General features: G+C 40.3%; 1 protein-coding gene across 3 annotated transcripts in view; it reads left to right on the forward strand.

Moving 5' to 3' along the window:
- The window catches only part of ASIP (agouti signaling protein), a 33092-nt gene extending 8921 nt beyond the window's left edge, over nucleotides 1-24171 (forward strand). Inside the window, exons 1-4 of one of the 3 annotated variants that reach the window (XM_014941247.1) lie at nucleotides 19-242; nucleotides 16884-17038; nucleotides 22254-22315; nucleotides 23981-24171. In XM_014941247.1, the coding sequence (XP_014796733.1) occupies nucleotides 16885-17038; nucleotides 22254-22315; nucleotides 23981-24157 (393 nt within the window). In that variant the 5' untranslated portion in view covers nucleotides 19-242; nucleotide 16884 and the 3' untranslated portion in view covers nucleotides 24158-24171. Of the gene's footprint in view, nucleotides 1-18; nucleotides 243-16835; nucleotides 17039-22253; nucleotides 22316-23980 lie in introns of those variants that run through there. The other 2 variants (XM_014941248.1, XM_014941245.1) reach the window with 2 other exon arrangements.
- Nucleotides 24172-24572: the final 401 nt, after the last annotated feature.

The following is a 24572-nucleotide window of genomic DNA, read 5'->3' on the forward strand; positions in this document are numbered from 1 at the left end:
AAATTCAAGTAGGGAAGAATAGCCTGTCCATCCTCGTTACAGTTTTGTCAGCTAAAATTTAGTAAATGCTTCTGCATTGTTTTCGGGAGGAGGTGATATTTAAAAGCAGACTGCTCAGCCGTCAAGTGGGAGTACAAACAACTCCAAAAGCTTTGCCTATATTCTCTGCAGATCAGCAAAACAAGGGAGACCAGCTGCATTTCGTTAGAGCCTGATGAATAGGACAACAGCTTACTGTTTCGGTAGGACCAAAACATTTAACCTCTTCTACAGGGCATTTAACTTCCACTCTGTTGCTTGAACTTAAAAGATCGTGTTTTACTGCTATATGGCACTGGAGAGATTTGTCTTCCTCTTACGCTCAATTCAGTTTTTGCTGGTCTGGGAAGCAGTAAAGTTTCAAAACTCTCTTTACTTTGATATTTCACCTTTTTGCTCTTCTGCATTTATTTGCTCTGGTTTTCTGTTCAACTTCAAATACTTCTATTGCAGCGTTTCCCGTGATTTAGATTGTTGTGATTCTGTTTGATGTATCTGGCTCTCCAAATTTTTTTTGTTGCAAACGTTGCTTTCTAGTTTAGTCTACTTTTGTCTAAGTTTTTTCCTGAAATTATTTTAAATGTTATATTATCTGTATACACTCTTTTATTGTGTGATTTTAATATTAATAAAGTGCATTTCCTAAGCTGTATTTTTACATTGCTTCACTTGGTAAGCTAAATTATTTCCAAGTGTGGTAAATAAAATTACTAAATAATATTGACATAAAATCTTTATTTTCCTGAAGGTTTTATAACTTCTGAAAAATTTTAAGGTTTAGATTTTATTTGTTTCGTGAGTAGTAACTTTTCTCTTCAAACATCGTACTGTAATTCTTTTTCTAATTTGTCCTATATGTTCTCTCTAGATCCTGTCATAAAAAAGTAATTTTATGCTACATGTACCCAAGTGTCTAATCCTCCACTACTATTCATAATATTCTATAATTTTGAGCAAGTTCAGCAAGCAACAGTTGCTTTACATACTTAAGAAGATAAGAAATTGAGAGTTCATGATTACCATTTGCAGTAACATCATTTTTCTTCCAACCTAAATTTCTACAGCACTTCTACCAATTTCACAGGGACTGCAGTCATTAGAAAATTAAAAATAAAATTGTTTGTCTTATTACATTTGTTATTTTCCTAATAACAAATAGATGCATTTCTTACTGTTTTCCGTATTTTTGTCTACTTTCGTTTTCCTACTTTATTTCTCCTTGTATATTATACAGCTCTCTTTTTCTTTGGACTTTCAGCCCTAGGATGAAACAGAAGAGTAGCTCATTGTGTTCTGAAGTGCCTCGGTTGCTTTGCTGGCATTTTCATAGTTTGTGGGCCATCTTCTTAATATCAGAAACACTTCTGATAGAGACAGGAACGGTTCTTTAGAGGCATTATTTGACAGTAGAGTCTGCCCATACCCCCCCTTCAGAGCTGCATGTATTTTATTTGGACAGTTTGAAATCTCTCCAGTCTATGCTTTTGGGCAGTTTTAGTTACAATCTCTCTCAAAAGGATCTTTTGAGGCTATTAGGGCTTTGGGGGGCGGACTTTATTTTTGGTGGTTGTCTGGGGCTTTTTTAGCTAGTTGGTGTTTTTTGGTGTTTTTTTTGGGGTTTTTTTGTTTGGTTTTTTTTTTTTTTTTTTAAGAACGTGTTTCTTGCTTGGTTTTCCAAATTCCAAAGTTGCATTTCCCTGTGTATCTACCACTGTACAGAAAAGTTATGTTTTCCTCCGTTGAAGCAGGCTCAGAAAGCTTTCATGCACATTCCATCCCAAATCCAAAAATACACAAATGATCACAGAGGGAAAACAACTAGCAAAAGTATTATTTTTCTTGTACATGAAAAAAAAAACCAAACCACAATTCACTGAAAACCAAAGAAGGATTTTGCAGCTTCAACATAGGTTTTTATCATCGATATTCCCTTTAATGTGCTACGCACAGACTCGTAAGTAGAGCTAAATGCACAAATTAGCCTCCACTATTTTACAGAATAAAGACCTAGTAAAATCCTTGACTAGATCGTTAACACCTTGTTGATTAACTGTGCATGCTCATGTGGTACATATATTTGCATAGAAGAAATACTGTATAGCTTTTTTATTTTTTAAGTTTTAACATTTCTTAGGAACAGCAAATTTAACAGAAAAACCCACTGACTTCTTGAATACCATTTGCTTATGAAATTTGTTTTTCAAATCACACTATTTCTCCTCAATCTTTGACTCAGGTGGTTAAAATTTTATTTAATTTATTCAATTTGAGTTATAAGGAAGGAGGCAGCAGCACTGACCAGTGCTCTACTCGGGAAGCACTCACTACACGTTTCTGATTTGCTTCTCTCTGCATTTGTAAATGCTTATGCCATGAAAAAAGAAATCTGTGATGCATTCTCTTAGAAAGACATTATGTTAAGAATAGTGCTTAATTAAGCATTTCAAATCAATTCAACATGATCATTTTAACTATTTAGCAAAATATTCAGTATGTTTTCATTCTGTCAATAGAATTATCCCCACTAGAAACGTCTAAACTAAGCGCACACATACAAGCCTGTTCTTATTTCTAGTGGATTTTGCCACGTACTTTTCGAAGGTGTCTATAACGGGGTTATTTTCTGCACCAGAGTAAAGCAACCCTGCCCTAAGGAGCTCTGCTCGGAGCAGCTGCAGGTCCAGCATCCAGCTGCTGATGGCAGCAGGTATGTTTTTTTGGGGGAGACCCTCTGGGAAGGCTGGTAGCGACACCCGTGGTCCTTGGTGGTGGTAAAGTGTCTGCTTAAAAGAAAAATGAGAAAGGTGACCGATCCCACTGTGGGGACCCACAATGAATCATCGGCTGTGACACATGATAAAATGAAATAAGGCTTTTGTGCTGGGCAGATCTGGTTTGCTCCTGTGATCAATTAAAAACATGAGTTAGAAAGAATCCATATAGATACCTTTCTGAGCACAGACCATGCAAAATCCACAATGACTTTTTTTTTTTTTAAACAAAGTGGCAGAGAAATAACTTTGTGCAGATCATCTGAAAACAATACACTTTGCATTGCAGGGGACACAATGCATGGAAAAAAAATATATGTATTTCAGTTACTGCACATTTTATATATATATGTATCCCTAAATAGTATCCACATACATATTATTTAGGGATTCACCCTGAGCTTTGATTTGGTTTTTGGGGCTGGGATTTTTTTTATTATTATTATTTATTTGATTTTTTGGAATGAGCTGCTTCAGTGGGTCTGACTCAAAGCCAGACACTCTGGAGATAAATATGATTTATTTTCTTAGAGATAAAGAGGTTTCGGAGATCTTAGGATTTAAAAAAGAAATAAAAAAGAAAGGAACAACACACTTTGAAACAAAATATGTGGAGAGATAGGTCAAGCTGGTAAGAAAACTGTAGGACCATAAGTGTAAAAGCAATGTCTTTGTCTCCAAGATTATCTGCAAGAAGCGTGTCCCCAGCATGCCCTAGTTGAAATGAACATCCACTCTCCTGGCACAGATTCAGAGACTTGTAGGATCATAAATAATACTGAAGGTCTCATCATTAGTTAGCACATAACATAGGCAATGATGTAATTTCCAACAATTTTGCTTAGAATTTGTATTTAATAGTAAAAAAATAAATACATACTTTAAGTTTCTATAGTAGAAAATGCATATCAGCCTTTGCATGGATGTTCTAAGACATAATTGTTATGTGAGCCAGAATAGCCCAGATCTTGGAAGTGTTTTAGACCTGGCTTCTAAATCTGGTGACTTCATCTCACTATACCTTTGTCATCCTGCTTGAAAGCCCTGCTGGGTATGTTCAGGAACTGACACACTCTTCAGTTTCTCTTTGATATTGAGGAGGTTGAGCTTTGAGAGCTCTTTTTAGACAGACTTTTCCATTCCTTTGATCATTTTTATGGTTTATCCAAACACTTTCCTCTCAATTAGTTGTGTTCTGCAAGTGTCTTCCAGAAATAGCTGTACCTATCTCAAATAAATATTCCCTCTCCGATTGAGGTTGGTCCTCTTTTCTCATTCAAGACCTACATTAGCACTTTTGACAAGTGCTACACTGTGAGCTCATTTCCACCAGAAATCCCAAACCCTTTTGGGTCATTGCTTTCCAGAACAGTATTTCCCATCCTGAATGTACAATATTCATTTCTTAGATGGTTTGTCCATAATTTTTTTTTATTCTTAGAATGTACATTGTTTTCCTACGGGTAGTTTATCTAATAGCACATATCTTCCAGACATTTGTCTTCATCCTTATTCCCCACTTATGGGCCACACATGGATTTTCCTTCTGCCATGAAGCAAGCTGTGCCTCGCAGCGCTGTGTAGAGGTAGTCCAACTCTCTCGCTGATCTTGCGCAGATACCCAGTACTGCTCTGACATCTTTCTTCCATATGGTACACGATGTTTGAGTCACTGATGCCAGGTTTTTACACACGTAGACAACGCAACCGATATTATTCTTATTTTCTATTTCCTCAGTTCTTAAAAGGCATAGCAGTGCAACGAATTGATTTTGCATTAAGTAGCTGCAAACTTTAACAGCTCCAAGTGTTATTACCACAGTTACCACAGTCAGGATAACATGACCTTGCCTGGAATTGGGGCATTCTGGAAGAAGGGGCTAGAAACCTCCACTTTTTCCCCCCATAGTCATCAGTGTCCATGCCAAAAAGGTCTCCCCTTCCCCCTATTCAGCACTACCTCAGCTGTGGCAGGCCAACACGTGTCACCAATATGCAAGGGGTATCTTCAAGCAGAAATTAAGCTTATTGCCAGACAAAGATTAACCTGAGTCAGAACCCTCTAGTTTAGGATGTCAAGGATGTGGCCAAGCAGAAGAGTAGGATTTTTAGAAGTTCAATTATGCATGGAAAACAAATAAAATACTTTTATCATTCTTCTTTAAATGTAGCTCTTTGCCCATTGCCCCTTCAGGTTCCCCTTTTGCAAGTCCTTCTGCCCGCATCTAAGGAGGATTTCCTGCCTTCTCCATAGTACCCAAAGGAAGCAGGAAGCCCCTGAGGGGACATCTCCCAGCCCTTCCCCAGCAGCCTGAGCCCAGGTCACAGCTGGGCCATATCAGAGCCGGGCCCAGGCATGAGCAGCCAAACCCGCAGTGGTGGGAAGGGGCTGCAGACCTGGCTGCCCCAACAGCCTCTCAGATACAACATCCTGGATTGATCACCAGGTCTGATCACCACAGCTGTACCCCATCTCCAGTGCATGTACTACACAGTGGGAACCTCTACCAACACTACATCTCCTATTACTCACTTTGCTTTCCATCCACTGCAAATAGGTATCATATGGCACTCAGCACTTCTTCTGGTTCCATTACCTTTGCTGTGGAAACTCTCTGTCCTTTGAATTCCAAGCAAGTCACTTTAAATTAGTCACCAGGAACAGCCAGAAAGTTATTTTATTTTGATTTTACCATCAGATATAAATCAACCATTGTATTTGTCACATTGCCATCATCACCTGAAGGATTACTGTTGCCCAAAGAATTTCTAAAGCTCATCCACCATCAGCCTCCACCAGTCATAGATCAAATATGTCTTAAGTCCTCTTAAAAAAAAAACCAACTTCACCTCTTAAATATCTTGATTGTAACATAAAAGCCAATTTGTTCCTGAATGTACAAATAGAACAAAACAGAAGACAATAAAGGCTTTATAGTGAATACAAATAGGAAATCTCACATGTCCATGTCTGGAAAGCCTGTATCCCATCACACCTCCAAAGAGAGCAGAAGGAATTGTCAAAAATGTAATGCCTCTTAATCAAAACAATATGTAAACTCTTACAGGATAATAAAGAAGTAAGTATTTCATATAGGTTGTTTGTCCTCTGGAAAGTGAACATAGAGCAACAATAGCTTCACAGCTTCCTCTTTCCTAGAATCTTCAAAGATAGACATTTTGCTGGTTTGCCATCTTCTGGGAACATGCCTATCCTCCTAGAGGCAGTCCCAAAGAGCTAGAAAGAATTTTAACTTATATTTCTCCCAAATGAGCTAAAAGAAAGATTTAAACATGCAGGAAATGAGGGACAGTCCAGGACACTTAAAGAATGCTTTATAAAATACCCTAAATCCCAGTATGAAGGTGGGAATACATTTTCAAACAATCAAAGAATCCTGTCCCTAAACTCCAAACAGCCTAAGGACCAAGAGAACACTGCACTAAAGCAATTATAAAAGGATACAATGTTTTAAGAAGTTGATGTTAGTAAAAATAAATCGGAAGACTAGAATTATTTAAAAACAAGAAGCACAATTATAATCTGTAACAGGCAAATTAAATTCTAAGTAGGACCTGTAGACTGCACTGGAGATAAGCCACCCTGAAAATGCCACGATAGCATATGACTTGAACATAAACCCAAAATAACACAGAAAAGGCAAAAGTTCAAAAAAAATTATTCCATTCACTATTGGGGTAAATACCAGATATTAGAAACACTTTACCTTCGACCAGTCAAGTGGTCTAAATAACTTGCCACAAGGAATTTAACATGCTGGCTGACAAACAGGGAGCTTCTCAAAAATGAGAGGTGTATGTAGCGTTAACTAAGAGGAGCACTCCTTCCCCCTACAGTCCTCAAGGCAGGAATCCAGGATTCCTTCTGTAATCAGTAAATTGATTGATTGATTGATCAACCCACCCATCCAACCAACCAACCACCCACAGCCCCATGATTTCATCCCATACAGGTGGAATCAGTTTCTCCTTGAAGAAACCAGTTTGAAGTAGGTGCTAAACTGGTGAAGCTGGGTGAGAAGCTCATTTTCAGTAAGACATGGAGTAGCTAGATAATTGACAATAACTTAAATGACTACGTGGACAATAAGACCATTGTATGTGCATTGGCTTGACTCAGATCCTAGAAAAATTTTGGAGTAGAAAATAGAGAACTTGTTTAAATATAACTAGAATGGAGTAAGGAAATTTTTTGGGATCAGCAAGGTCTCTGAAGGAACACTACCTCTGCTTCTAAGGAAAGATCAGGTAACTGAACAGAAGAGCCTTGTGGTTAACTGAAGAACTGAGAGAAAATTATCTTATACTTAGTAGATCCACAGGCTCAACCTGCTCACCTGGCTGGGAGAATATTAGGAAGCTAATCCAAACTAATCCTGCTCATCCAAGAACCTCTCGGGAGGGAAAAAAAAAAAAAAAAAAAAAAAAAAAAAGAAACAAAGGCATTTTCCACAGTGAACAGGAAGGTTTAGAAGGATTCCGTTCCTAGAAATTGAAACAATGGAAACAAATTACCAGACACTTTATCACTTGGTTTTATTTAGAATCAGGCAGTGAAATCCAGGCAGGGTCTACAGCCTTTCATAGAAGGAGTCAGACCACATGATCACAATGGTCTTTTTTGCTTTTGTAAGCCTGTAGCTTCATTACAGCTTTGCTCTCTCCTAGATATTTGGCAGCACATTGTTTATCCAGGGGCTTCTGGCTACTTTCTCAAGGGTTCTTCTAAATCATCAGTTCAATAGTCACTTCTAAATCCATTGTAAACATACAGTAACAAGCACAATAGCTCTGTTACAGGCAGTATCCATGAAACAATTTACAAGAACCACATCATTCATACTGGTCACTACAAACAGGCATAAAAATTATTGATGCCCTGTGCCTTTTCCACTTGGGTAGAACAACAGCTCCCATCATTCAGAGCTGCTTCTTTTGACATTAGCTGTGTCTAAGTATTGCTATTATTACAGTCTTATTTTAGTATTAAAATTCACTCTATCCTAAATTTTGGCATCTAACATCTGTATGAAAAGTGAGACAAAGATCCAACACTTTGCTTTATATGGACCATCACATTGGGTAGTTTTTAAGAGGGTGTAGTTTTGTCTGGGTTTGGGGTTGTTTATTTTAATCTGTGTTAGTTTTGAGTATGAGACGTGACATAGCAGACTGACATATGAATTAGACAGAAGTCTAATTCATATCTAAGTATCTCTGACTTTGGACACTGATTAACTACCTTCAGGCAAGCTATTGCAGTGCTTCCCTGTCCTGATCCTCAGAAAGGTCTTCCTTATGTCTCATCTCAACCTTTTCTCCTGTAATTCAAACGTCTGCTTATTGCCCTATCCATCCTGAGCAAGGAACTCAGCATATGAGCAGATGGGGGTGACTCAAAATGAGCAATTGGAAGGAAGAGATCAAGCAGTGTCATTTATAGTGAGTTATAGGAGCTGTGACGGACAAGCTTTTCTTCTAATAGGACTCTTCCAGGGATGGGGCAGCCACAGCTCCTCCGGACAACCTGGGCCAGGGTCTCACCACCCTCACAGCAAAGAATTTCTTCTTTGTATTTAATCTAAATCTTCCTTCTCTTAGATTAAAGCCATTAGCCCTTTTCCTATTGCAACAGGCCCTGCTAAAATTCTGTCCCATCTTTCCTGGAGGCCCTTTAGGGACTGGAAAGGGCTCTAAGGTCTCCCTGGAGCCTTCTCTTCTCCAGGCTGAACACCCCCAACTCTCTCAGCCTGTCCTCATAGCAGAGGGGCTCCAGCCCTCTGAGCATCTCCATGGAGTCCTCTGGACCTGCTTCAACATAGAATCATAGAATGGTTAGAGTTGGAATAACGAAATCATGGAATTGTCAGTTGGAAGGGACCTCTAGAGATCATCCAACTCCCCTGCTAAGGAGGATTGCCCAGAGCACATCCCTCAGGACTGCATCCAGGCAGGGCTTGAAAATCTCCAGAGAAGGGGACTCCACACCCTCCCTGGGCAGCCTGAACCAGGCCTCTGGCACCCTCACCGTAAAAGAGTTTTTCCTCATATTTGAATGGAACTTCCCATGTTCCAGCTTGTGCCCGTTGCCCCTTGTCCTATTGCTGGAAACCACTGAAAAGAGTCCGGTTCCATCATCCTTCAACCCACCCTTTAGAAACTTGTAAACATAGATAAGGTCTCCCCTCAGCCTTCTCTTCTCCAGATTAAAGAGTCCCAGCTCTTTGAGCCTCTCCTCATAAGGGAGGTGCTCCAATTTCTTAATCATCTTAGTTGCCCTACGTTGGACTCTCTCCAGTAGTTCCCTGTCTCTCTTGAACTGGACAACCCAGAACTGGACACAGTATTCCAGTTATGGCCTCACCAGTGTAGATTAGAGCGGGAGAATGACCTTCCTCAACCTACTGGCCACACTCTTCCCTATGCAACCCAAGATTCCGTTGGCCCTCTTGGCAACAAGGGCACATTGCTGGCTCATGGAAAGTTTGCTATCCACCAGGACTCCCAGATCCTTTTCCTCAGTAGTGCTTTCCAGAAGATCCACCCCTAAACTGTATTGGTGCCTGGGGTTCTTCCTTCCCAGATGCAGGACTCTACATTTGCCTTTGTTGAACCTCATTACGTTCTTCTCTGCCCAGCTCTCCATCCTGTTCAGGTCACACTGGATGGCAGCACAGCATTGAGTTCTAACCCCCTGCCCTGGTCAGGGACACCTCCCACTAGACCAGGTTCATAATGGTATATGTTAGTAAGATGCTCTTAAAACTGTGCGGTTAGATGTAATAACAGTGTATTAGTATCCAGGCATCCTTAAAAAAATCAAGAATATTTAAACCCTAAAGCATTGTTGCTATACATAGAACAAGATCCTTTTGCCTGATAATTTTCAGGCTTATCACAAGTGTAAATAAAATGTTCTCACATTTGTCATCAACATGTATGAGGGAATGGAGGCTAGCACAAATTTCCTCATTAAGTCATGTCAGGTGGAGTTTAAAGGAATTGGGTCTATAGGACAGTATCACTGGAGACATTGCTAGATCACATGATACGGCAAGCAATGCCATTTTGTAATCATTTTTTTATTCTTTGCTAGCATCCATTCTAATTTAAATGCATTTTTGCTCCACATGGGTAACCAAAATTGGACACAATACCCTAAATGAAGATTGGTATCCTGCACACAATAGTAAACGCTTTCATATTTCTGTTACAAATGCTTCTCTTGATACACCCTAGAATTGAATTTGCTAGTTTGCTTTTTTCACAGCTGCATCACATTGTCACTCTTTGTCATGCTGGGAGCAGTACACCCAGTTCTTCCCCTTCTACCATTCGAAATCCAGAAGCCATTAATTTCAGAAACTTTTTTGCTCTCAAGCTTAAGTGTTAGAACTCAGCCTCTGCACTGTTCTGACTCATCCAGTTTCACTGCTCCAGTCCTCAGGATTACCCAGCTGGAGATGATGAGGGCAAGGTAGGGAAACAATGAAAGAGTGCAAAAGGAAAAAGAGCTAAATGCATGAAAGGCAAGAGAAATTTGTCTAAAGGAAACTCATTGTCAAAAGGAACAGGCCACAGTGGATCACTGAAAATTTAAAAAAAAAAAAGAAAAACTAAAAACCAAAAAGCAGAACCAGAAAATAGAAAGAAAAGTACTAGGAGAGCAAGAAGGTTAGAGTTCAATAAGTTTAAAAAAAAAGGTTAAAGTTAAAATTGCACAGAAACTTAACTTACAGCATCAAACACTACAGAATTCTCTCTGGTGCGCTTACCTCTGTATAACATTTACAATTAATTTTAGGAAACTGATTGTAGTTTTGGTATAGAGGAACTAGAGAAAAGACAGTGCCCCTCGTCCTCAGCCCCTGTAGTTGGGAATGGAAAAAATAAATACACAGAAGACCAGATATAAGACCCTGGAAGAAAGAACAAAAGGAACGAGAATGAACTGCAAGAAGCCCTCCAATGCCACTTGCCAGTTTAACTTTGGTCAATAGTATTTAGTAGCTTTGTTTTCAAATTAAAGGAGAAAAGAAACCGCAATTTGGATGCAGCACACTAGAATCCCATAAAAACTTTATGCATGTCATGTCATTTTTTGTTTAAAAAGAACTTAAAATTGCACCATTCTTTTGGCAGTGTTAAGTTGGTGGTTGAACTCAATGACCTAGAAACTTGGGTGGTAGCATTAAGTAGAGGTATTAGAGGAGAACTATAAAATCTTCTCAACTATTACCCTTAAAAGAAAAAAGACTTGGATCTAAATTTTGTGTGAAGTCTGAAAAAGGTTGCTTTTCAGCTGCAGACATGCCTTATCTTCATAGAGAGCACATGGATAATTTTTTACCCAAACTGAGGTTAGACTCAAGCACCACAACTACACCCTTCACATTTTTTTCAACAAGCCAAAAAGCAAAAGGTAGAACATGAAATAATGAATGAAGTATCGGACTGGAACAAACTCTTGAAACATGGAGCTGGTTTTCCACAATCATGGCCAATTTTTCAGGAGTGAATCAGAAAATTTAAGTTTGAATGAAAGATGCCCAGAAAAAAACCTACACAAATGGGACAATCAAATAGTGATATTCCCCCTGGCCCTTGACTAACACAAAATAGATATTGTGAAAAAATAAAAATAAGTCAAGAATCATTGGCTCTTATAAATACGTAATCATGTTCAGAAAAACACAATGGCTGTTATGGTTTGGGTAAAATGCATTTGTGCAATGATTTTTACAGTTATGTGCGAAGGATCCACCTAAACATAAATCAGAATTTCTGATTCAATGGCAAAACTCGTTGGTGAGTGGAATTAACAGAAAAGATGAGTTTTGCAGAACTCAAATGTTGTGGTCATTATAAATGCAAGTGATATGAACAAGTGAAAAACAAACCCTGCAGAGATACGCCCGTGAAAGCGGATGCGGACAGCTGGGCTGGCAGTAGCCAGGAAAGTTATCTCCAGGCAAAGTAGTGGTATTTATTATACTACATCTAGCTGTAGTGAAGAAAAGAGGAAAACTTAGAGTATTTTGAGGATTTCCTATTATGATGAGTAGCAGATGGGGATATATAGTGTATTTCCCACAGGAAAAAGCCTTTTATACTGACCCTGCACTTACGGTGAAAGGGAGGGGGTGGATGTGCACATGAGGAGATCTGCTGTCCTCCATCTTTGCCACGGGTAGTGAGATAGAAAAAGTACTTTTGGTATGATAATTATTGGTAGGTGGTGAGGTGATGGTTATGTTCACGTGAAAGCAGCCCATTCAGCATTACATGCATGGGGGAGGGTGTGAATGGGGGAGACACACTGGGGTTCTGCAGCCGCCCAGCGTGAATCACAGCATGGAGCTCTCAATGCAAAGACACCCTGTAGACACTACTTGAGTCCACATGGGACTACTGTGGCTGGCATGAAGACAGTGGTGATACCTGCAGGGCACACTGCTGCCACTCCGGTGTTGTACCACCCAGAAGGAGGATACAGCTATTGGTCTTGGCTGCAGGGGGTGCCCTGGGCATCCTCTTGTGCCTCACACCTCTGGAAGGAGCACTGCCGTTGGGGTACCACCTCACCGGTGAAAGATCTGCAGGAAGGTGTTAGCAGACTGGCTGGCACCCAGAAGGATAAGGATCTTGATGTTCACATTAAGAGGAAGCTGTGGGAGATGGTCATCAGAGACATCCTCCTGGAGATGAGGCCCAGATCTGCCAAACTCCAAAGGTTTGGTGCTTGCTGGGGGCTGAGATTTGGGAAGTTGTGGAGAGACTGCCAAAGCTCCTCTGGAGCCTCGTGCTGGACCTGTTGCTGCCCAACCACACAGCCAACAACCACACAACCAAGGGAGGCTTTGGGCATATCCAGAGTGACTCAAGCAGTCAGTGGAGCACGGTATGAATGCGCATAGATTAAGTACTTGATGTCTTCCCCAGACTGGCTAGGTCTGCTTTTGGCCTGAGGCTGGAGACAAGGCTTCTGGGAACACAGCATCATCCACTGCAGAGGAAACACAGCACAGAGGGCACTTAAACCAGCAGGACATTGAAAAGTCCATGGGACCAAGCAGAGTGCATCCCAGAGTGCTGGATGATGCTACTGCCAGGCTGCTCACTTTGAAAGGTCATGGCAACTGGGGGAGGCTCCTCATGCCTGGAAAAAGGAAACATCACATCCAACATCACATCCAACATCACATCCATCTCCAAAGAGGCGCAAGAAGAGGATTCATGGAACTACAGATAAGCTGGGCTGACCTCAGTCCCTGAGAAGTGGGTAGAGAAAATATTCCTTGAAGCCGTTTCCAGCCACAGGAAGGACAAAGAGGAATTGCAAAGAGCAAGCATGGATATACCAAAGGCAAATCATACCTGGCCAACCTGATTGCCCAAATAGCTTTTGATTTTTGTAGTTAGCTTAGGGAATTGAGCCAGGAATTAAAATTTGTTTGGCACAGCTCTTATGGTTGTTGCATCTATACACCTTCCCATCAAGTCACATCAGACATCTCAACGTCTTTCAAGGCATTCACTAATTCTTGCTTTTTTCCTTGCATTTTCACTTGCATTCCCTATTTTTCTGTCCTATCCTTTTCCAAATCAGAGCACAGCAACATAGTGTAGGCAAAGATTTGTCAGCCAGTTACTGAGCAATGTAACACAGTTTTCAATACTTTACATTTCTTTGTTCACATACTTAAACATTTTCTTTTTCTAAGCAGCTGTTTTCAACCATTTATAAAGATGCTGTTTTATTTATGAGTTGGTCCAAATTTGCCAGACCTCCTAAGAAAATTTCAACTTGTCCCTTCCAGTGTTTATGGCAGACTTTATGTATGAATGTCTCAAACTGTTCACTCTGTGTTTTATGGGGATAAATCTCTGAAAAGAATGAAATCAGCTGTGACAGGAAATGAGTTCCCCTCAAAAGTGTTGAATGTACAGGGTGTTTCCGGGGAAATCAAATTTCTTCATGAAGACTTTTAATACATCACTGAAAATAGATTAAAAAAAGACAAAATCTGTTTCCCATCATCTGTCATTTTCCAAATTTACATTCAGGAAAAGCACTTGTGAGGGCTAACAATTTGGGTAAGTATTAAAATACTCTATTTACACATTAAACATAATGAGCCAAAGCTCAGAGGAAATGGCATGGAAAAGGGTACTGTGATCTCTGATGACAGTCAACAGATTTTTAAATGCTTGATTTTGTTTTGGTTTAAAATGTACATCTGTCATTCCCTTGACAATAAAGGGCACTGCCACATGTTAACTATTTACTTACATAATTTGCTGAACTGCAGCTAAAGGTCAGGGCTAACATTCGGTGGCTGAGGATTTCAGTGCTGTGTCCCCATAAACAGCAATTAAAACATGTTAAAATTCTCCTAGTACATTTTAGTTTCATTAAAGCAATAAACAGTAATTCTATAAAGATACTACTATTTAAGCAATTTACTTGTCCATTGTTAAGAGCTCAATAGGAAAATAAACTCTTTTAAAACTAAGTGTTCGTAGAAAAGCAGATGTGAACCTCGCTGGAGCCAAGGAAAATAGGTTGATTGCCTTAAACAGCCTCTGATGAGTCCCAGAAGGAAAATTAGGAAAATAATGAGCAAAATTGGAAAGTTAGTGTCTCTTTTATGCCAAAAAAAAAAAAAAACAAAACTTGGACAAGGATTTTGTGATATGATGCAAAAAATGATACATACACCTTTTTTCTCATCTTCACTTCTGATTCCACTTTCCCCCTCTTTCACCTTTTCATGAGCTCTGCTGCACACATCGAGCAGACGGCGGCTGCTCTGAGGAGCGTTACCTTTCCAGCCAGTTGGTATAGTTTGCAAATCAAATGCATATTCACCAATATATGCATTTTCCAGGTTCAAACAGTCACTCAGAGGCTGTAAAATTCCTACCACCTAAGTGCTTTTGGCAAAAAAAACCCCCATGTGCACAAGAATTGAAATGAACACATGCAGCTAGGTTTGGATTCTAACACTAGAGCGTGTTCAGATGTCACCCTGCTTGAAGTGAGCAGATGCAAGCTGTCAGACTTTACTATTTTGTTACATTTGCACAGGCACAATTGCATTCATTGGCTGAATTTTCAGTCATCACATTCATTGGCTGAGTTTCCTCAGTTTTGCTGAGATAAGGACAAGGAAGTATAATGGAAACAACATTTTGGGGTGGAGGAATTTTATTTAAACAGTACTCTGGGGGCCTGTCGGCTTTGTCTCCGTTAGCCAGTTATGTGCCAGCTGTGACAATACTCCAGATGGGCACCATACACTGATCTAAAAATCATAGGTATGTTATACAGTATATTCTGCAACTGGGCTAAAAAGTTGCTTAAAAAACCAAAATCTACAACATAAACACCACTAAGTGCAAATCTAAACAGCTTCCAGCTCACAGCTTGCTCTCTTCACTCCAGCTCAGAGCATGGAAAAAATTAGAGCCCAAATGTCTACATCTACCTGTCATAGGCTGTCAATGGGTTTGAAGGACCTTTGAAGGACATCTACTCCAACCCCTCTACCATTAGCAGGGATATCTCCAACTCAACCAGGTTGCTCAGAGCCCCATCCTACCTGACTTGGAATATTCCCAGGGATGGACATTTACCACCTCTCTGGGCAACCTGGGCCAGTGTCTCACCACCCTCAGTGTAAAAAATTTCTTTCTTTCCTGTATACCTAGATCCTGCAAAAAATAGCATAATTAAATGCTAAGTAAGCTAAGATTTTTTAAGTACTTTATTTTATTTGACCAACTGCATATTTGGAAAACATAGACAGGTTTTGGGGAACACAAGCTGTTATTCTTTTTTTTTTTTTTTAATTTTAAGCATATACCTAGAATATGAATATCACCAGGGATACTCACGTCGGTAAAATCAGTTACATAAAAAGAAGTTCTAATTTTTACCTGAATGGTTGTGATTATGACCTAAATAACCTGAAGTGTAACAGAGTCTCAGTGATTAGATCGAAACTCTTCCAATGCAGAAGTTCTTCATCTTTTAACTCTCTCATAATAAAGTCATTACAACCATATTAATTGCTCAGAACATTTGGTTTCACTCCCTCTTTTTACTGCTGCTAGTAGCTTTTCACTGTCAAAAAGCTACCCATAAATCAGGAGGCTGGCAGAGCCTCTGGGCGACGGCTCCCATAACTGAAACGGCATGAAACTAATGCACATGGAAATAAAAATCAACTTTGAACTTCAACAGTGCTAAGAATCTATAATAAAAGGAGCGCAGGATGATGATGGGCTCTGAGTACCCTCTACAGCTGCACTGTGTAGTCCCAAGGTTGGCCAGGGCCAGCCACACTCTGCAAAGCTCAGGTTTCTCCATAGGCATGGTCAAATCCCATAGACTTTGTTCCAGCTTAGAAGTTATTAAGTACATACTAAGCCCTAAGGCTCATGAATGTTTTACAGCACTGGGCCTTTAATAACTTGCGTAAGTTACGGCTGTGATTCACTATGGGATTAGAGCATCCACATCAGGGTATAATAAAACAAGATATTTCTTCATGACTTATTTTTAAATGGAGAAAACTAATGGGAAACATAGTTTGTGTTTTTTTAAATTATCTTTATTTTTCTAGGTTTTCTAGCCTGAAGTTGTAAACAAGATTTTCTGGGAAAAATCTGATGATGCAATTGAGCTGTCAAAAGTGGCAGCAGAAGTTCTCCCCCCCTCAGTCATACAATCAACAGCACTGTAAAACTCAGTGGGGAGAACTCACAGCTTTTGGGAAAAAAAGCCTTTTGAGTAAAGAATCAAGAAAAAAAGACTACTGGAGGGAGATGTGTCTGACATAGCATGTTTCCACTCAGACATCTGCAATCTTAGGTATTTAGGTAACAGAGGTGAAGTGGTGGAAACCAAAGATTCAGCAAAGGTATGTTGCTGAAGCTGCATGACATCGTAGAAAACCATTGCTGAGCTTCCCATCCTTGCGTCTCTTCTACATGCAGGTTTTGACCGACTTTAGTTTTCATGACAATGGAATTTTTCCTCCCCAGGATGGAAAGTAAGAACCTCTTCCTAAGCCTATTGCTCTGCTACAGTTTGCTCAGAGCCGCCGCTTCCCACATGGTAATAGAAGAGAAGACAGAATGCACCTTGCCAAGGAGCAACAAGATGAACCTCCAAGATCTCCCACCCATCTCCATAGTAGGTTAGTAAAAGCTACCATTTGGTGCCAAATTAACAAGTTTTGCATAGAATACAATTGTTGATTAATATGGGATATTTTGATTGCTTACTGCAACACTGCAATGTCATACAAATGCCTTAGTGGCAATGCAGCCACAGCATCCAAGAATGGCAGTGTGGCAAAGTCTAGAGTATTAAGAAAAATATAAATCAGACAACATATTTTAGTTTTTACCTATTTCACTTCAGGTCCCATCATACTGTAAGACTTTCTATATTGAAGAGAAGTGTTTTTCTATTAATATGGGCATTAATCTTCCTGTGAAAGACCAGTGCAAATAGAAAAAGCGAACAAAACTTTTGGGGTTTTTGGGATCTGCTCTTGTGGTAGAGAAATCTCCAGTTCTCTAAGGTATTAATATGACCTCGGTTTACCTGTGTGCCAAGTCATCTCTAACCAGGGGAAGAAAAGGGCAGTGCAAGGAAGAAGCCAGGGGTCATTCCTTTATCCAAGACAGGACAACCTTGTCCCTACCGCTGTCCTGTTAGGGAGGAACTGTGTTAGGGCAATGCTTAACTCTTTTCTTCAGAAATTTTTTTTCTAGTGTCTGCCCTAGCTCTTTCAAGCCTCAGCTGCAGAATGTCATTCATAACTGCGTCAAAATTTTAATAATTCAAAAACCAAAGCTGTTCTTGTTTAGCTCCTTTCTATAGGCTTTTAGGGCTTTTTGCCTAAAGCGGGTTGGTTTCATACCTTGTTTCCTGTATTTTCTCTGCGCTCTTGCTCAGGAGAGCATTTCTTTAAGGAGAAACAGTTCCCCCACACGTGCATTCCCAATGAAATCTGAACCTCTGAATCCTGAGTTAACTCAGGGTTGTTTAACTGCAAGTTTGTTAAAGCATGTGCTGTTCTGCATTCGCCCAACCCATATCATTTCACGGTCCTTGTGATCCTAGATGCCTTCAGTCTCATACTTCCAATGATTTTTTTTATTGCAATTAAAATTGGAGATACAAACCACATTCCCTTCAACTCATTTCTCTGTCTTCTCGCTTGTCGCCGTGCCTTAAACACAGCAGATGGGCTATGTCATCCCATCTCGCTTTGCCAACAGACAGCCAACATAGCAAAAACCTCCTGACGCTGCCAGGTCCTCTCACTTTGGAGGGTTCTGCAATGCCTCCCAAAAACCCATCCTCCCTCTCTGCCCTGTTCGATCGCAAAAGCATCCATGTGGCCTCATCTCTCCATGGTGAAGCCCAGCTGCACTGCTTTCCCATTTATAGTCAACAGAGGTGACATAATTAGCCAAGATAAGGAAAGAAACCCATAATAGACTGAGGGCTGAATCTAAGCAAACAGCGTAACCTCCACCTCACCTTCACACCCATTCTTCTCCTCCGTGCATACAAACAGAATGAACATTTGATGCTGAAAATACAAAAATAATTCAAAAGGGCAGATCTTGGCATAATGTTCACCTCTTCCATAGTCCCCTTGCTTTGGCTGACTATTCCTAAAAGGAAAATACAGACACAAACCCCACAGGAACACCAATGGACAGGGCTGCACTCACTCTCTTGGGGCATGAGGCATTTCCAGAGGTATCTCAAGGCCTTTCTGCAGCTAACTTGTCCAAAGACAAGGGGCCGCTCTGACCCTCCACTACCCCACACCTACATCTTGAAATAGTTCATTTTGGACCTGAAATGGCACATGCTCAAGCCTTTCTGGGTTTTATTTCAGACAGCCAGAAACCACACCACCTCTATCACTTATTAACTAAAATAATTGAATTATAACTTGATAAACTAGATGGAAATCAATTGAAAGCATATATTAATGCATGGCATGTGAAGAGCATTTGAAAGTCCCCAGCCTTTCAAATGGGTAGAGAAAAAAGGTTCAGGAGAAAGGACATGTTCTGTCGCTGTTTTGGGGTTCAGGTGACCAGATCAAGGCACCAGAGCAGGGGGTTGGCACCAGATCTCATCATTTTCACCAAAGTGAGCTGGGAATAACATCACCTGACTCATTCCAGCCTGTTGTGAGACATAACTGGAGGCCGAGCCTTTTTCCCTGATTTTTGTCAGGTTCTGTGCTTCATGCAGCAGCCGGAGTAAGGCACGGAGCCGTGTCCCTCATGGCACTGGCTGCTGGAAAGAGTGGGAAAAGTTGCCGGAGGGAGGGAGGCTGCCCTGGAGAAAGCCCGGGAGAGGATGGAAACAGGTCGAAATAGGAGAAACTAATGCAAAGAGGGGACAGCAGCTGGAAAAAGCCCCAGGAGGAGCAGGCAGGGCAGAGACAGAGGTGCCTCCAGCCCCAGCAGAACCTCATAGCTCTCCAGGGGGACGATGATGCCACACGTGCTAATATTTATTATAACAACAGTGTCATGGCAAAAGGCTGACACATTGGTCTGTCCCATCACCACCACAGAAACAAATAATTTAGAGCAAATATTTAGAGAATATTTAAATAACCACATCTTCCCCTCCCTTCTGATACTGTCAATTTCTTTACGATTTATCAGCTATACTTTATCATGCTGATATACATAATCTATTTTTGTACGAACTAAGAGAAAAATTTCTTCTCAGCTTGATTTTAACATTTTAGATAGCACTTCCTATCTCAGTGACATTTTCTTATACCAAGTTCCATTCTTCCTGGTTGGTCACACAGAGCAGAGATGAAGGCCCTCATGGTACAGCCTGGTTTTTAAATGTTGCTGCAGCCATATTTGAGTAATAAAACTCACTTGCAATCAACTGTTTATACACCCGTCAATCAATCACAGTGCTCATGGTATCAAAAGGTGATATGTCTGGCTGAAATTGAATAAAATCCGAGACTGGAGTTGAATCACATCCAAAAAGGCAAGCAGAGGATTTGCCAGCACCAACTAGTAAAACGTGCAACCATTTAATTAATACATGCTTTTTATAGCACTTCAAATCGCAGTTGTATCAACAGGGGTTAAAGCTGTGTTATCAATATTTTCCTGAGCCTGTATTACATTTTGCTGTATTGCCACGGATGAGATTTGAAAGGACCTGGCCAGCTGGGGAGCTGTTGGAAATGCAGTAGGTAGAGCATGAAGAATATGGGATTAGAGGCCAACTGGGAAAAGCGGGTGTTTTACACAACCCAGAGGAACCACAGAAGAGACAATTACAGCATTCACCTCTCAAAAAAAAGTATAAATGTCTACATTTCCTTCTCATCTGCCCACTGAGCATCATTTTCTTCTTTGCCATTTCCCCTGGAACAATTCAAGCACATTTACATAATGCCAATGGTTAAATCTCCGTATAATGCTATCATATACCCTTTAACTGAATGTTATCGAAAAAATTTTCTAGGCGAAGCAATCCACACAATCCTGTACAAATAGAAAGTTAAATTAATGTAGACTTAAATGGCTTACAAGCATCTTGGTTATCGTCAGGAAGTTTCAAAGGGCAGCATAGCAAAGCCAACTTAATCTGCCAGCTGCAACTGGATCTACACCACTAATCCCAGCTAGAGCAATGCCTTTTTTCAGACGTGCTCTTATTAAATGACAATAACTTTAGATACTTGAAGTATAGTTTTCCATCCCACAGTTTCTTAGAGACGTATTACCCTAACTATAATGATGCAAGGATAAGAAATGAAGACACACACAGCTCCCTACAACCCTCCCAAAATGTGTATTCTTCATTCTGTAAATCCTGACAATTATTAAATATACAAAAAAGATACGAATAGCAAATACTGGAATAGATAAGGAGCCATCATTCATTGGTGGCCATATGTGAATTTTTTATCCCGATCATTAATTACACACAAGTACTACCTGTCACAAACCTCACACGCACAGAATAAAGGTATCATAGAATCATAGAATTTAGAGTTGGAAGGGACCTTAAAGATCATTGAGTTCCCACCCCCTGCCCTGGGCAGGGACACCTCCCACCACACCAGGTTGCTCCAAGCCCCCTCCAACCTGGCCTTGAACCCCTCCAGGGATGGGGCAGCCACAGCTTCTCTGGGCAACCTGGGCCAGGCTCTCACCACCCTCACAGCAAAGAATTTCTTTCTATTATCTCATCTAAATCTCCCCTCTTTCAGTTTAAAACCATTACCCCTCACATCCTATAGCTATAATTCCTGACAAGGAGTCCCTCTCCAGCTCTCCTGTAGGCTCCCTTCAGATCCTGGAAGGCTGCTCTAAGGTATCAAAAACACCAGAAGAGATCAGTGAGCTGGGAAGTGTCACACGCTTCAAAATCTTGCCATGTTGGATCCCAAGACAAGTCTTAGTCATGGAGATTATACATAGCGTATGTATAGTAATATGTATCAGCTATATATATATAGTAATATATATAGAAATAAATAGCATTATATGGTATATAGGAATATACTATATAATATATATAGTAATAAATAGCATCAGAGCTACTGATACGATACAGATATTATAGTAATAACAACAACAAGTGCAGTAAATGCTATGAGCCCTCAAGGGGCAGTATGAGGAAGTTCACAAATGTTAATGATTCGATCTAAAAAAAACCCAAAACAAACGCTCCATCAGGCACAGTCTCAGCACCCCCACCCCAAATTTACCAGATCCAAGCTTCAACTCTACAAATATTCACAAAGCTCTCAAACCTACAGGCACATTAATGAAACACCTTTGCAAGTAACATTTTGTAAAACTGGATGGTAATTGAGAAAGGAACAAAGAACTGAAGAATGAGAGATGGCATCACACAGGTGAAGAGCTTATGCCAAACTATCAAAGAGGGTTTTCGCTTGTGAAAACCAGCCTACACTTGTTAATTCCTGCTAAAATGATGCTGGTAACACCACCTTTTAACAGAAAAAAGAAATATGGGATTCTAAAGTTTTTTCCTATTTTTGTTCACATGACTAATGTGCATAAGTACCTCCACCTTTTAAACAGAGACCTTTAGTTTTATTTCTCTGGAATTATTTTCCCTGTTCACATCTGACCAAGCAATGTGTCAAAAAGCCCTCCTGAAATGCAAACACCAGTGCTTCTGCTTGGCAGGAGCTCAGCCATGAGGTGCGTAAGGGAGGACGGCTCCTGCGAAACACACAGTGATGAGGAGGAGAGAAGGTTACCCCCCTTCTCTCACACAAAACTACTATTAACCAGCTCAATTAAATAACGTCTGCTGTAACATTGATTTTCTATTATTTTGTGCTATTCTCTTTGAAGACTTAACTAAAAGGTCCCAGAAAGTCAGCAGGAAAGAAGCAGAGAACAAGAAGTCTTCCAAGGTAGGTGGCTGTTCAGAAAACATCGTTGAATTAGAATAGGTTTTTGCTTCTGTGGTTTTCCTCAGTGCATTCATTTGCAAGGCTTTTACAGCCATTCCCCAATTTAAATAATTTGCATACAATTTGAAGTTCTGAATACTGTAAAAACAGATGCAAAACATTAATGGTGGAAAGAAAACTGTGTGGTCTTAGAGTAGTACGAGGTTATTGTTTGGGTTTGGAGGGGGTCTTGTTGGTTTTGCTTTTGCTTTTGTTTTTTACAGTCCTCTTTTACACAAAAGGTACTTTAATCTTGAGCTGATTGAGTTATTTTTAAAATTATTTAGGCACCCACCATAAAGAAGTGTCATTCCCAGTCCCACCGTGTGGGTTAACTCTATGGGCTCTGCAGCCCGGGGGCACAAACTCAATATCTGCTGATTTTTAACCATGGGGTCAAAAAATTAAAAGCATACAAAGAAGTTGGTATTCATTTGTAAATGTTAACTAGTAATTGTATCAGATCAGTAGATTCAGATAGATTTCCTTAATGTGATGTTACCCATAAGTCTCAAATGTGAAGTATTACATGGGCTAGACTCCTGTACTTGAAAGATTGTCTAGAAGAGTAGAAAATAGCATTTTTCTTTATTTTTAATGTCATGATAGCATTTTATAGCCAAACCAGTCATTGCTGCAACCAGAAACATCCTTCTTTTCCTTTCTAATTGATGTCTTGTGAGATGAATCTTCCTTGAAACACTTCCTAAATCCACAGGATGACCCAGGTTTAAAGGAGCCTCAGGACATCACTTAGTTCCACCTTCAGCGCAAAGCAGGACATTCTTGCCATCAAACTTTGTCAAAGTATTTTCACTTAAAAGGTCCTGAGGCACTTAGAGACCACTGAACATTTTACCTTAAAACTGAAATTCCTGAGAAACTACCAAGTTAAAGAAGAGCATAGGATGCCTCTAGACGGTGGGCTCCAGAGATCTCGCCCAGGTCCCAGGCATGTGCTGGTCAACCCAAAGTTTTCCACTTTTGCAAATCCCAGACAGAGAAGCATCATTCCTTGGGGAAGCCAAGAGATCTCTCTCAGCTCAATTACCTGTGCCTGCAGTTGAAGATTCCCACACACAAATCTGATGCACGAAGGATTACCGAGCTCCAAAGGCAGCTCGACAAACCAACTATGATTGGTGGATCATTGCCAAGCCACCTCCCCTCTCTCGCAGCTTGGGGAAAAAAGTGAGAACCAGGCCCACAAATGGACAGGGAGGTTTCACTCTTTCATTTGAGAAATTCAGGGTTTCCTGAGTAATTCCTTGCTTTGTTTTACTGATAACATTGGTGTCTTTGCAGATTCTTGCATCCCTTTCTTCGCTGCTGCCCCGTTCTTCCCTACATTTTCCAATGCTCAGTCTATCCAGTCAAGTTTCTAATTGCTCAAAATATGGGGCTGATGAGGTTTACCATTTTGCTCAGTAGGTTGGTCTTAAGCAGTATTTCCATGACTTGGTCCCACCACATCTCTATATTGCTCTAAATACAGGTCTCACTGGTAGCAACCGCATACTCATCTCAAGGCAGAAGTTCCCACCATTCACTGTCTTTTCACCTATGCTTTCTTCTGACCCAGACTCATTTTGCATTTATATGAATTTTCATGTTTTTTCCTCCTAGAAAAATGCTGAACCGAAGACGTCTCCCAAGCCAAGGCCCACACCAGCTGCTGACTGTGTGCCAAACTTCAAAACCTGCAAACCACACTTGAATTCATGTTGTCACTACTGTGCTTTGTGCAAATGCCGAATTTTTCAGACCATCTGCCAATGTCTAATGTTAAACCCAAAGTGTTAAGCCAAGCTGGGAACACAATAGGCTTCTGTCTTTCATTATCTTCTCAAGCATGTATTTCAAACTGCCCCATGTGTATAGCAATCAAAGTAGAGAGCTTTGAAGCTGACAGCTTGGATTCACCCCTCTTAAAATTAAATGGATAATGGCTTTTTTTTCATGGCGTTAATGCTATCATAAACAGGATGTTTTTTCAGGGAGCAGACAACCAGGGAGTTTGACATTGAACTGGTACTTTTAGCAAAACTAACATACCTTTTAAGAATTCTGGGTTCTTGTTGTTTTGGGGTTTTCTTATGTGGTTGAGTTTTTGGTTGGGTTTATTTTTTGGTGGTGGTGGCTTTGTTGGTTTTTTTTTTTTTTGAAGGGTCTTGTTAACTGCAGTATTGTGTAACCAGCACCCTCTAACCTGTACCAG

The sequence above is a fragment of the Calidris pugnax genome, unplaced genomic scaffold (genome assembly GCF_001431845.1).
Source record: "Calidris pugnax isolate Ruff unplaced genomic scaffold, ASM143184v1 scaffold55, whole genome shotgun sequence".
Classification (NCBI taxonomy): Eukaryota; Metazoa; Chordata; class Aves; order Charadriiformes; family Scolopacidae; genus Calidris; species Calidris pugnax.